The 14681-nt window shown below is 43.4% G+C and overlaps 1 protein-coding gene across 1 annotated transcript in view; it reads right to left on the reverse strand.

Moving 5' to 3' along the window:
* Nucleotides 1-14681, reverse strand: part of ADCY8 (adenylate cyclase 8) — a 230879-nt gene that overhangs the window by 136686 nt on the left and 79512 nt on the right. The window contains exon 4 of the mRNA XM_061172242.1: nucleotides 7804-7915. Coding sequence (XP_061028225.1) covers nucleotides 7804-7915 — 112 coding nt within the window. The remainder of the gene's footprint in view (nucleotides 1-7803; nucleotides 7916-14681) is intronic.

Here is a 14681-nt window from a genome sequence, read left to right on the forward strand (position 1 = left end):
ATCTATAAAATGGGAATAAGAATAGGACCTCACTGTGTGATTGTAAAGATGTAGGAAGATGAAGCATGTGAAGGCTTAGTATAGGGTCCAGCAGATGGGGCACTAAATTAATGTCACCCGTCTCTGTGATGATGACTTGGACTCCTGTCCTCGTTCTTTCACATTTCTATCTGTGACACAGGCAGATTCTCTCTAGGTCTCCTTGGGTAGATGGTTGGGACAGAACGACTCTGAGGTGTCTTCCAGATTTGAAGCCCTAGGTGCCTGTGGGTCTATGGCTTTGTGGGTTAGGGGCTCTCCTTGGGAAACCAGAGTCCAAGGGCAGGAGGAGGGGAGTTGCAGACAGAAAGGGGCCTACTGAGATGCCAGCAGCACAGTGGATGCCCTGGTACTGCCAAGTTATAAAGCACCATGCTGGTTCCCTAATCTGATCAGGGGTTGGGACATCATGTTTGGGTAACAAGTGAAATCACTTTCTCAATAAAAAACAAATATCAGACAGGGAAAAGAGAATCAGAACTGGCTCTGGTGTTTCCCTGTCTGGATCAGATCTCCAGGGCCTTGCCAACCTTCCCAAATGGGCACAGATGCGATCTTCAGAACGCTGATAGCAGGCACAGCTATCCCACGGTTATTTTTAGGAGTGTGTGGTTCCTATCTATTGGCTGCTTCAATGCAACTAATTTTGTAAGAGAGCAAAAAGGGAAGCTCAAACCTTCACTTGTTTCTTCTAAGACGCTCTAGACTGTTATGGCCAGAATGGAACTAGGGAGACCTGACCCACTGGTCCTGGCAGTTTCCAGATTTGTGGAGTCCATGGGACAGTTATAAAAAAACCCCAGAAGGCCCAAGGCACTGCTCTAGAGTTCAATTTTGTGTTTTGCCAAGGAAGTATGAAAAGTCCATCAACATACAAAAATAACAACCAAACTACCCAACTATCCCCATCACTTTATAAAAGAAAGGACGTTTTTAACACCAAAAAAGTAAAAAGACATATTCTTGGAATAAAGGAAAGTTCCTGGCACTAAATGAAATGAATGATAAAAACTCACTACATTGAAGTGTATATATATATATATACATATATATATATATATATATAAATAAATACACACACACACAATTGCTGTACATATTTATACTACATATACTGCTGTATATATATATGTTGTGTATATGTGTAGATACTACAGCAATGTAGTGAGTTTTTATATGCATGTACATATACATATATGTATCTCGCATGTGGCCACAAGTTAAAACTTCCTAACATTTGTTTGCAAAGGAACAAATCCCTTATTCTGATTCTGCAGCGGAGAACGCTGAGGCTGGGAGGTAGGGGTTGGTGACTTCAATCAGCCACATTTTGCCTTCAGATGGTCTCTGGGACAGAGCCTGCTGTGACTCGGGCTGTTGGTAGCCTGGTCAGCAGAGAGATCTGCCTCCCTGTTGACAATGGGGAGGAGGGAGGGAAAGGGTAGAGCAGGAAATACTTTGGTCTAAGAATCAGACCTCCGCATTCTAGTCAAATTTACCAGCTGTCTGACCTTCGATAAGTCACTGAAGCCACTGATATGTGGGTTTCAATTCCCCATATGTGACGCATGTCAAAATGGTCCCCTTGCCCTTAATACATAACTAAGTAAGCATGGCCATCAACTAGCAATGCCAGTGACAGCTAACCTGAAAATAGTCTTCTCCACATTTAATGCTATGCCTTATCTTTTCTCCTTTGAGTCTCACAATAACCCTGAACATGGCAGACCATGTTTTTAGGTATGAAAATTTCAGCGTAAGAGAGATGGAAAACTTCCTGTGCCACAGAGCAGCTGGCTAAAAAGTAATGGATATGGATTATATATGATATTCAGAAGCTCCAAATCAGTGATTTTTCCATGCAAACAGAGGTGAAAACATTTTGGAAAACTTTAGGGAAAGGCAGTTGTATTTATTGAGCACATACTATGTGCCAGGCTATGTGTTAAAGGCATTATATTGATCTTGTTTAGTCTTTACGACCACATTCTGAGTCATGTGCCACTTCACAGATGGCTTAAGGAAGTGAAGGTCACACAGCAAGTGAGAGACAGAAGTGGAATTCACAGCATGTCTGTTTGACTTTGGGACTCCATGCTCTTTCTTTACAAAACTGCAGAAATTATGGCAGAGTCCAGAATGGTAGATCTCCTGACAAAAATGTGTTTTGGAAGGAGATCTGTAAAATAGTTCATTACCCTTTGGAAGGTGAAGATGTTTGTAACCCAGGGTTCATTTTTCTTCTAAACAAAAGGTGACGCTGGCAGCCTCCTTGAAAAACTGTGGGCCCCATATAAATGGTATGTATATATGCATATGTGTATATATACCAATCATGTGTGTATATATAAATATAAATATAAATATAAATATGAAAGGCCTGTCTTCTCATCTGTCAAGTTCTGTCAATTTGCAGACACATTTTTCTGATCAATTCCCGTGAGCTGTCAGACGATTTGACAATAATATCCAAGCAACTTCTTTTTACCAGAAACTGCTTTGAAAAACTCACATTAAAAAAGCCAGGTTGCTTTGAAAAAAGATACTGGAAAAGAAAAATAAAGTAGGGTGAGGGTCTTGTAAATTTTATCGAGTTAGTCTTAATATAATCCTTTTCCTCCCATCTTGATGGCTTTGATATGATAAAAATCTTGGAAAAAAATCCAGAGAATTTACGAAACCATGTATGCACATAATACTGAGGAGATATAGGCACCAAATTATCAAAGATGGTTATATCTTTGAGGAGGGGTAAGATTACAGGGATACATACTTTCTCCATTGTCTCTATCTTTGATGTTTGAATTTTACATAACCGACGAGTATTGCTTTAGTAATCAGAAAAAAAAAAATGAAAAGAAAAAAGACTCTCAGAATAAAAACATTAGTGCTACGAATGCACTTTAAAAAGTTATATTAGAAATCATGACAATTTTTATAGTACTTTATCTAATTGTAATTATACAAATTAACACATGAATATATTGTCCTAGTAAAAATGAAACTGTAGATAAGTCTCCTTTAGTAGCCTCTCCCCCTCAGACACACCACACCCTGGAAACCTGGTCTCCTTTCCCCTCTTGAGAGGCTGTTATGCATTAATATATACATTTCTATGTATATATATATGCACCATTTTTCATGCTCTTTAGCCATAAATTGATCATACTATATTTATAGATCTGAGACATGCTTTATCATGCAACAACATGTCTTGAAATTCTTTCTATGTCGGTACAGAAATAGCTATCTCATTCTTTAAAATCTGTTGATTAGCTTTCCATAGTGTTGGAATTGTTCCTTGTAACAATAATTTAGGTTGCTTCCCGTTTTGTCAGCAATCTGAAACAAGGCTTAAGATGTAATGATGTTGACTTTAAAGCCTTGATAATAGCATACATATTTTTCATTCCTAATCTGTTAGGGAGAGGAGTAGGTAGGGACTACTTTATTTACTCATTTATTTTTAAAATAAATTTATTTATTTAATTTATTTATTTTTGGGTCTTCATTGCTGTGTGCGGGCTTTATCTAGTTGCCGTGAGTGGGGGCTGCTCTTCGTTGCAGTGTGCGGGCTTCTCATTGCAGTGGCTTCTCTTGTTGCGGAGCACGGGCTCTAGGCACGCAGGCTTCAGTAGTTGTGGCTCGTGCGCTTAGTTGCTCCGCGGCATGTGGGATCTTCCCAGACCAGGGGCATGTGGGATCTTTCCGGACCAGGGATTGAACCCGTGTCCCCTGCATTGGCAGGCGGATTCTTAACCACTGCACCACCAGGGAAGTCCAGGACTACTTTATTTTTTTTAAAAAAGATCAAAGATCAAAAGTTACTAGAGTTTGCCAAGGGCACTAGAAAGGGTCAAAAACACTCTGCTTTGAGCAGCCACAAGGGCACTGAGGAATTCAACCACACTAAGAGGATCTTTAATAGAAGGCTTTGAAGTTTTTGCCTGCATCATAATAATGCAGTGGATAAATGGGAAGGTACAATGGATGATATTTACATGGGAAGTGGGTTCTGTCAGATGTACAACATAATGAAAATCTAAAGCAAATAATTATGGCAAGGCAGAGAGAGATCATTATAAAGCCACAGAATTTTGACGCTAAAAGATAACAGGGGCTTCCCTGGTGGCGCAGTGGTTGAGAATCTGTCTGCCAATGCAGGGGACACGGGTTCGAGCCCTGGTCTGGGAAGATCCCACATGCCGCGGAGCAACTAGGCCCGTGCACCACAACTACTGAGCCTGCGCGTCTGGAGCCTGTGCTCCGCGACAACAGAGGCCGCGATAGTGAGAGGCCCGCGCACCGCGATGAAGCGTGGCCCCCGCTCGCCGCAACTGGAGAAAGCCCTCGCACAGAAACGAAGACCCAACACAGCCAGCCAGCCATCCATGAATGAATGAATGAATGAATGAATAAATAAATAAATAAATAAATATCAGGAAAGGCAAGTCCAATCCCCTTTTACACAGAAGCAAAGTCTGTGACCCATTTGGTTAAGTGATTTGCCTAAGGTTGGGGGCAAAAACATTTAAAGTAGGTTTTCTCATTCCAAGGTGAGTAGAATTGTTTTCACTGGCAGAGTTTCTCAAGCTTTTCCACAGAAGCCCCCTAGGGTAGAACAGGCTGATGCACCTGGGGTGGGCGGGTGGTAGGTAGGGATGGGGTAGGGGGTAGAGTGGGAGTTACAGAGTACTTATGGGCGCTGAGTACTTATTTTGAGCCAGTCTCTGTGTATTGTTTCATTTACCCTTCATTATAATTCTCATAGGAAAACTGAGACTCAGAGAGGGGATTTGTACAGTTAATTGAAGTCCAGCCCATAGCTGAAGTCCTAGAAATCTAAATCTTCAAGTTGGCTGGCATGAACGGCAACACATCTCTGACACCTTGCTCCATCCCCTAAAGTGCCTGGGGCACTGCTTAGTGGTCAGGAGTGAGCTCCTGGTCGCAGATGGTCTGAATCACAGATGCACCACCTACCAGGGGTTCTGAGCAGATTATTTTACTTCTTTGAGTTTCAGTCACTTGTTCTGTAAAACGGGAACAATAAAGAACCTCTCTTGTAGGTTTGTTTTAAGAACTAAATTAGGCAATCCAGGGCAAATACGCAGTCTAGTGCGTAATGTACACCGGGCAATTTATGAATGTTAAATATGATCAAAATTAATAATAATTTTACTCCCTCACTTATATGTGTTTAATTTGATTTTTTTCTTTAAATCTTTCAGTAAGACTCCTTCTCCAGAAGATGGACTATAGCTTCTTGCACCCACTGGGGCTCGATGAGCTGTGTACCCCCATCTCACTCCCTGTCCCCCACCATGTACACTGTAACCAGGGCAAAGAGCCCGGGCTACAGGACCAAGTCCACGTTCCTTAAAATGTCGCATGGTGCCCTCCAGACTTGTTTCTCCTTTCCTCTTCAAGCTCACTTCTCACTGCAGTCTCCCATGCCCTTTACGCTCCAGCAGTCTTGAGCTCCTTATAGCTCCCCAAATAAGCAGCACATTTCCACATTTTCACACTTTCCTGCCTTTGCATCATGGCTCAGCCTGGAAGGCTCTTCATTGTCTAATTTGATGCCGGGAAAGCTCCTGCTCGTCCTCACACCCACTTGCATGTAGCCTCTTCTCTTCATGGTGCTACATTACTGCCCTCCTCACCCCAAGCACTGACTGTTCCTTCTTTCGTCCACCAGGACTTCTGTGCCTATTGCTTGCACCACACTGTCCTGCGAATTTTACGGACTTGTCTTTCTCCCTTAGGAAACTCTGAGGGCAGGGACTGGTTTTGTCTCGCCAGAGCCCTGCACGGTTCCTGGCACCTAGTAAGTACACAATAAGTGTTGGCTAACAACTTGGATTACATTTTACATAACAACCCTTTCTCTGAGTCAATGGGGATTACTGTGACACCAGAAACTGACCTTGATCACATCTCTCAGTTCTCTTTGGAGGGTCATTTTTGTTCATCTTAGTATCTCTGAGCAGAAATATTTAGAACCAGAATGTAATGTAGAATAATGATGTGTAACTGGCACCAACCGCCCTTGAGGCAACAATAAAAAGAAATGGTGTACATTCTTCCCCACCTTCAAATTCCAAGTCCTTCAGGTAAATCCAACCCTTCTAACAGGAGGAGACCTCAGTTTCCACCTCTTCTTCTGCTCATGTCAGTCTCCTATTCAATAGTTGTCCAGTAGCTACAGATTACAATGCAGGGTCCTTGGCAGGCCCTTGCTTATTTTTCTAGCCTCACCTCTACCACTCCCTACCTTGAATTCTCCTTTCAGCAGTGCTAAATCTCTTCTGGTTCTCTACTCATATAGCATCTTAATTTTTGTTCTCCCCTCTGCATACAATGACCTTCCCTGCCTTCTTCATCTCAATTATACACCTAATTGGTGTATAATTTTTATACAATAAAATTTACTCTTTTGATAAATGTGTACAGCCATACTCACATATAGCGCAACCGGATCACTCCCCAAATCCCCTCACCCTATGCTTCTGTGCAATCAGTCCACTGCCTCCACCCCTTAACCCTCCTGACAATGACTTATCTCTTTCCGGTCCCTATAATTTTTGTCTTTTCTAGAATGTCTTACAAATGGAATCATAAAGTGTCTAGCCTTTTGTGTCCGGCTTCTTTCACTTGTCATGTTGCATTTCAGATTCACTGATGTTGTTACCTGTACTGATGGTTTATTCCTTTTTATTGCTGAATGGTATTCTATTTGTTTTCTCCTTTTTAAGACCCAGCCTAAGAATCACTTTCTCCCGGAAGTCTTCTCTGATCCAAGGGTTATACGTTGTTTCTGTGTTCCCATAGCACTCTAGACTTCCCTTCATCATGGCATATAGCACATCGTACACTGATGACTTTTTTAGGTATCCATGACTAGACTTGGCTCTAAGGGGGAAGGTGTGTTTTAGTTATTCCCATATTCCCAACACAACACCTTCTAGGTGCTCAGATGCAAGTGTGAATGGATCCCTGTTGGAGTGAGGCAGCCTTAAAATAGGCCATTTTGATAACCTAACAATGAACTCCCACTGATGGGGTCTCACTAAACTCTCACGACAGTCTGTGAAATTGACACTAGTATACACCCTTTACAAAGTAGGAAGTTAAGTCACGCCAATTTGAACTCAAAACCCACTCTAAAGTATAGCATGACAATGACATTCCTCTGTAATTTGAGTGGCTTGAGGACTAGGAATTTGTGTTTTGGTGGCAAATGTTCATCTCCTTTAACCTGTTCTCTATTTTAGCTCTGGTCAAGCCAGCAGAAAAAGAAAGGTAGTGTCTTGTTGGCTAAAAACAAAGCTCTTAAGTCAAACAAAATGGTGGCGGGATGGGCCAGTAGCTCACTGGTCCTTGAGAAGAGACTAATTCATTCCAGATGGCCGCGGTCGGCTGGGAAACTGCAGGCAGTCATTCCTGCATGAAGCAACACTGAGGCTGCAGCTGGATGGTGCCCGGCCACAGGCAGGGGGGAAATGGAAAGCAGATTAAAAAGGACTTTGGTTTAATTGTCACTCAACCAGCTGTCTCTCAGCTAGGAAAATATGACAAACCTCCCGTCCGAGACCTGCAAATAACTATCATCGGTCCCCAGAATGCGCGAGGGTCAGGGATCCATGTCTGGGGTCAGGATGTGGAATGACATTGTGATGAAGGCTGAGTCCCTCTCTTCCCTAGTGCCGCATGCAGTCCCTCACTCCTGCGAAGACTAGGAGGCAATTAAATTCAACTCACATGGGCCAGTCGATCAAATCTGGCAAAGAGCTCGTTGAGCATCCTGACCAGCTCCTGGGCAGACAAGGTCGTGGAGAGGTTGGTAAATCCTTTAACATCTGCAAAAAGAATACTAGACAACAGGGGAGGGATGGGGTGGGGAGAAAGCACATTAATATTTTAATCTATCCTGGGAGACTCATCACCATTCAAACAAACCAACTGTGGTCTGAGATTTAAGCTTTCCTTGCCACGGGAGTCTCAAGGAATGCCTCAGTGTTTAACAAACATCTCAGCAGGGAGTCCACCCAGGGGTTCAGGAAGGACAAGCAGGCAACGGAAAGCCCTTCTTCCTGTGCAGGGCTGTGGAGTGTGGGCATTGCAAACAACCCAAAAAGGGAATTTTTCACTAGGAACAGATCAATTTATTGTGGAAAGCAAAATGAAGCATTATGAATTCTCTCTATATTTTCACAATGAACAGCAAAGCAGACGTCATGAGCACAGAGCAAAATGGACACAAGGACAAAAGAATGCAAAACCTCATTATCTTCAGCCCAATGACACACATATACTCTACCCAAAACTGCAGGCAAATAGAGTCAGGCATTTTTCAAAAATTGTGGGAATAGGTAGCAAGCCTGGGAGACCTTAGGCAGAATAATTAATTATCTGAAACGCACACTTCCTAAGAATTTCAGTTAGGTGAGGTCTGCTACTATGCATGTGGCTTGGTGGAAGGGAAGGGGCAGCCCTTGAAAGCCTTATAAACGCAAGGCACTGTATGAACACTGTCTTGTTAATCCATCCAGTTACCCTGTGGGGAAGGGACTGTTCATTCCATTGTGAAGATGAGGAAAGTGAGGCTCAGAGAGGAGGGAAACTTGCTCAACATTTACTAGTAGCCCGGGGCAGAGCTGGGATTGTGCACGTGGCTGAACTGCACGGTGGGGCACTGCTTCACCCACCTTAACACACCATCTCAGGGACTGACGCAATCACAGGGATACCTCTGAGAGGAAGGATGGAACACCAAAGAGGGTACCATATTTTCTTGATTCTCGCGTTTTATCATCTCTGAAACTGACGGCATTCTGCAGTGTGTCAAACTTTTTGATTATTTTTCTTAGTGTTGCATAAAATGATGGTGAGTCTTACCATTGGTGTGACTTAGTTTTAATGAAATAGGTGAATCAGCCAGAAGGCACTGTGGAATGTGTATTGACTTACTTTGGTCACCCCTGGTATTCAGTGGTTCTTAAAGTTGTCTCCATTTTTATGGATTCTCGCTCCTAAAACATGTACAAGTATTCAAAATTTTGCACTTCATTTCAAGGGATCTGTACCTTCCCAGAGGCCCATTCAGATTCTCATTAAGAATTTTTAGACCTCAATTTAAAAACTATTGCTTTAATTAATTAGATAATGCCTTAATTATTTTAGCAAATATTTATGTATCTACTATGTGACCAGCTACACACTGTGCTAGGAAGTTGTATTAAATGATAAAGAAGCCCCAGTGCATGTCCTCAAGATGCTCAGAGTATGGGGAATGGAGTTGGGCTGACAAAGAGAAAGACAGAAACAACACAGGCAATGACTACTGTGATAAAAAGACACACACTGGGGATGACCAGCCATTGGGGCATCAGGAGTTTTCTAGTGAAGCAAAGTCCAGGCCGAGTCTTGAAGGACCTAGGGGACTTGATGGGTAAAGTGAGTAAATGAATGGCTGCTCTTAGCAAGAGATCAGCACATACTAGGGCCTGGAGGAAGAACAAGCAAATGTACCAGGGTTCTGCAAGTATTCAAGGACAGCTAGTCAAAGGGTAGTATTGAGCAAGGAGGGTGGGAAGAGAAGAGAGAAGAGGGAGAGAAAAAAAGAGAGAAAGAAGGAGGGAGGAAGGAAGAGAGAGACAGAGAGAGAGAGAGAGAGGGAGAGAGAGAGATGAGGTCAGAGAAGTGAGCTGAGGAACAATACCGAAGGGCTTGATTAGCCAGGTTGATGAATACAGACTTTTCCCTAAACATGATGGAAAGCTAGTGAAGGGTTTTAAGCGTGGGAGTGATACCTTTAGATTTTTAATGTATAAGGCTTCCTCTGGCAGAGTCACTACACTGTCACTGTCCTCTACAGCTTTCTGGTGGCATAGCAGCTGGTCACATGCATAGGATTTGAGTCTAGACAGATTGGGGTTCAAACCCCAGATCACCACTTATGAATACTATGAACTTCTCCAAGCCTTTGTTCTATCTACTGAAGATGATTGTAGTACCTACCTCACTGGTGGGTAGCAAGTGTTTAGCACAGTGCCTGGCATAGTAAGTGCTCCATAAATGCATTAGCTCTCTCCATCGTTATCGTACAGAAGTGCACTATGATTGAATGCTTGGGAGGAGAGAAAGAGGTAACAGAGAAGGAAGAGAGTCTGACCATTAATTGGATTATTTGTTACTTGCGGCTAAAAGGATTCCTGTTGACACAAACCTGAAACAATAGTAGCAGCAATACTTACAGAGTGTGAACTGTGGACTTGATACGTTCTAAGAGTTCTACATGTATGAACTCATTCATTCCTCATAACAACCTATGAGGTAGGACCTAGGATGATCATTTCCATTTACAGATAAGGAAATTGAAGCCTGAGTAACTTTCCCACAGACACGAAAATCTAGGATTTGAACCAGGCAGCCTGGTTCTGGAATCTACACTGTTTATCACTACAGTAATGCTACCTTTGAAGTAAGCCATCATCATGGCAGGTGGGAAGGTGGAAGGGCCCAGAGATCATCTAGTCCAACTACTTACTTTATGGATCCATTTGCCCAAAACTATTAATATCTATCTGTCTATGGCAGGGCAGGTTCATTAATTCATTCATTCAACAGCTAATAAATGGAAGGCCTACTATATATGTCAGATACTGGAGATATAGTGGAGAACAGAAAGTACCACCACAGCCCTTATGAAATGTGCAGTCTATTGAAAGAAGAAATGGATTCCCTGAGAGCAAAGGGCATAAAAGTTTCAGATGTGTTCAGTGTTCCAAAATCATGACTTTTTTTTTTTTTTTTTTTTTGCAGTCTTCTGAACACACCATGCTTTAGACACTGGTGTTTGTACATGACGTACCTGCTCCCTGGCATAGTTTCTTTCCTGTTGCTACCTATTAAAATCCTACTTGTCCTTTAAGACCCCACTCATGTGCTACGATTCTACTTTTATGGAGATTTCCCTAAGCATAGCCTGTCACCCCTATTCTAGCCTCCTGCCCAGCCTATGCTCCCCTCTGTCATGGCATTTATCCCTTGGTAACACAATCACGTGTGCAAAGTGTGCTCCATCCACGAGCTAAAGAACAGGAAGAGAGTTACCTCTGTATCCCATGCCCCAGCACATGGTGGGCCTCATGGTATTTTTCCTGAATTGAATCAACAGAAATCTTCAGAATTGAGTCTTCCTTCCTCAGAGTGTGGTCATGGCCACTGCTGGCATCTCTTGGGAGCTGGTTAGAAATGCAGATCTCAGGCCCCGCCCCAGACCCGCTGGATCAGGATCTGACAAGAATTTAACAAGAGCCCTAGGTGATTTGTGTGCACCTTAAAGATGGAGAAGCCCTGGTTTAAGTCATAGTTATGCCATAAGAGTTTGTTGAGCAAAAGACAAGAAGCAGAAACCAGGGCCCTGGTTCTCTCTTGTTCATTCTGCTTCCCCCCCAGGTGCTGGGCTCACGGTCAGTTCTTTTGACTCTAGGTATAAACTTGTAATCGTCCAGATGAATATACCGAAGAGGCCATATTAATTGTCAAATCTAATTTGCTTATATAAGTTGTTTATTTGGCTAAAAATAAACTATGTTACTTAGTAGTCACTCTGCAAACAGAATCCTCAAGGAGAATTCACTAGACTCATTAGGAACATGAGTCCTGTGTAGACTTTTATTCCTAACTTGTGTTCTTGGGCAGGTTATTTAACCACTCTGAGTTTCCATTTTCTTACAATAAAGCAGAGATCATTAAAGCTACTCTGCAGGATTACTGAAAGGAGATCACTTGTAAATCACAGCATAGTCCTCAGTAAGTGGAGAGCATGTAACTCTTTGTGGAAATTTTTGGCAATCGGAGAGTGTTTAATAGATGGCCACACAAAAAGACCTCCAAAGCCGAGTTCTCTAGCTCCACTCAACTGCATTTTGCTTGTATGTGAAACGGTAGTCTGCAAGGCCAATGTTAAAACCAAGCAGGACCCTGTGTGGCTCCTGGGCGCAAAAGCCATTCTGTGTCCCCCCTTTCTTGATTACAGGAAATAGGCTTCACTCAGCCTCCATGACCTTCCCTGAGTTCCAAAGGGCAGGTTCAAACAGTTGCTAGTTAGGGAAGGGAGGGGATGCAGAGACAAGGGAGGAACAGTCAAGAAACAATAGTGCAGCCTTGGGGCAGGGTCCTGGTTCCCCCTCAAGGGATACACATAACGACATCTTTGAGCTGTTCTGCAGATCCTGAAACCCTCACCAGGTGGGAGAAGTTAACTGTCTGCTGCCCACAAGCACGTAGACCCCAGACCGGGTGGACCCAGAAGGTTGATGATGCTGACTCCCACTTACCTCCCTACCAACCAATCAGAAGAGTGTCCACGAGCTGATCACGCCCTCTTTGAACCATTACTACAAAACTCCTCACTACCCCCGCCAGGTTGGTCAGAACACACAGTTTTGAGGGCAGGAGCCCGTTGTGGCCCCCTTTGCCTGGCAAAGCAATAAAGCTCTTCTTTTCTACTTCACCCAAAACTCTGTCTCCGAGATTTAATTTGGTGTCAGGGTACAGAGGCCGGATTGGGCTTCAATGTGATGATTGCACATGTTGACAGGCCTGGCTGGGAAGAAACAGCCAGTCAAGAAAGTGAGTAGACTGAGTTACGCCAGCAAATGTGTGCAAATGTACATGGCATGGGGTTTGGGGGCAAAAGGAACAGGGGCAGGGAGCTCTGGTAGAGAAGCTAACTGTTCACCAAATCCATGCATGCCTGTCACTAGCAAAGACCACTGGCAGGGGCTCTGTGCGCCTCTTGTATCGAGGTGGAGCCATGTAATCAGGTCCCATCAATGGAATCTGACCAGAGTGACAGATGCCATTTCTGGGCTGAGGTGGTAAAGAAGCAGGTGTGCCTTTTCTACCCTTTTCTCTCCAAGAGCTGAATGCCGACAACTTTGAAGCCCAAGGGGGCGATACAGCTATGAAATGCAGGGGGCTTTATCCCTGAATCACCCACTGGCAGGGAATATAAGCCAGGGGGAGTTGTGTGGATGAATTATATTGAGTTTACATCACTGAAATTGAGAGGTTATTTGTTAGAGCATTCCCCTAACTAGCACAAGAAATGCCTTCAATATAGGGGGAATAAGGAAAGAGAAGTAGAATTGGGCAGATGGGGTTGGAAGCCCAAATTGCTTCTCATAAAAAGCTGAGTGGCCAGGTGGAGCTCCAGAATGAATCTGGTGAGGGCTCATATGTTTGTAGCTGAAATCGACTTGACAGTCCAAATGTTTTGTCCATTTCAAGCAGCTTGGTTTTTGGATTAGGAAACGGAGATCCGGAAAGATGAAATGATGCAACCAAAGTCTCACAGGGGGCTCATGGAAAGCGTTCTGGGGTGAAAACCCTGATGCACTCGCCCCAGTCCACTCTGGGCCACTCATGTCACCAGGCGTGGCGCCTCTTACTGCACCTTACCCGGACAGGATGCAACGAGCTGTACGAAATATGATTGAGTTAGACATTTATAGCAGACTGTTTTTAGGGAAAGGTCACAAAACCATAACAACAAAAAAGCAACAGAGAAGAAAGAATGAACCAGGTGGGTTTCCTCAAAGACAGTGACAGGATGGGAAATGATTTCAAAAATGCTCCCTTTCCTGCAGTGGGTGTGCTCTGGGGGCTAGGGAACGGGGTGTTGCCGCCGGCCCGACTTTGTTCTCAGACACGGGCTAAGGCCCATCCTCTTCTGCATTTTTCATCTCTGGTCCTATTTTAGCACCCAGCAGCCTTGCAGTGGGCAGGAGGGGCTCCACCGCCCCAAGTTTAGTCCCTCTTCCCAGGACCAGCGGGGCTGTGGGCATCTCGCCACCACTGCCTCTGTGAACAGCTGGGAGGGGCCCCTCCAGCTGCCAGGACCTCCGCAAATTCTTCTCCCATTAGAAGTGGCTCCTTCACTGCGAGCTGAGACCGCTGAGAATGCAGGGCAGCAAACGCAATCTTAATTTAGTGTGGCGCGAAGTTCTGGAAAAGAGTCTGGAGCACAAAATCTCAGTTCAATGATTTAAGATAAATGGGCAGGGTGCAGCGGGCAGAAGTAACTTTAGTTGTTCTTCACTAAGGGAAGCACTGAAAATTGATAAGTGCAGGAAGAACTCCAAACATGCCTTTTATTGAACTTAAGGCTCCCAAGTATGTTGACGTGGGTGTGCAGGCTTGTTTATTTTTTTCTTTATGAAGGGCAGTTTTCTTTTTTTCTCCTCTTTCTCCATGGTGACAGACACTTTTGTAATATGTCATATATATTTTATAATATGTCTTATTTCATTATACTTCATTAAATTACATACCATTATAATTATATATGAATCATTATACTATGTCAATACATATTTCATAATATGTCATATATGTCAAATATATGATATATATTTTGCATTTTTCTTAATTTTATCTCACTGTTCTGCCTTCACTTGTGCTGATTCCTCTGCCTAGGATTCCTTTCTTTGATTTTTTTTTTTCACTTGGCGGACTCAATTTCAAAGAAGGCAAATAAGAATCACCCCTTCTAGGAATGTTTCTCTACGTACCTCCATCCCCACCCCGGGTCTTCCTCTTTTTATGATCTCTTACTGTCCTTTGCTTAC

This window comes from Eubalaena glacialis, chromosome 17 (assembly GCF_028564815.1).
Source record: "Eubalaena glacialis isolate mEubGla1 chromosome 17, mEubGla1.1.hap2.+ XY, whole genome shotgun sequence".
In the NCBI taxonomy this organism is placed as follows: Eukaryota; Metazoa; Chordata; class Mammalia; order Artiodactyla; family Balaenidae; genus Eubalaena; species Eubalaena glacialis.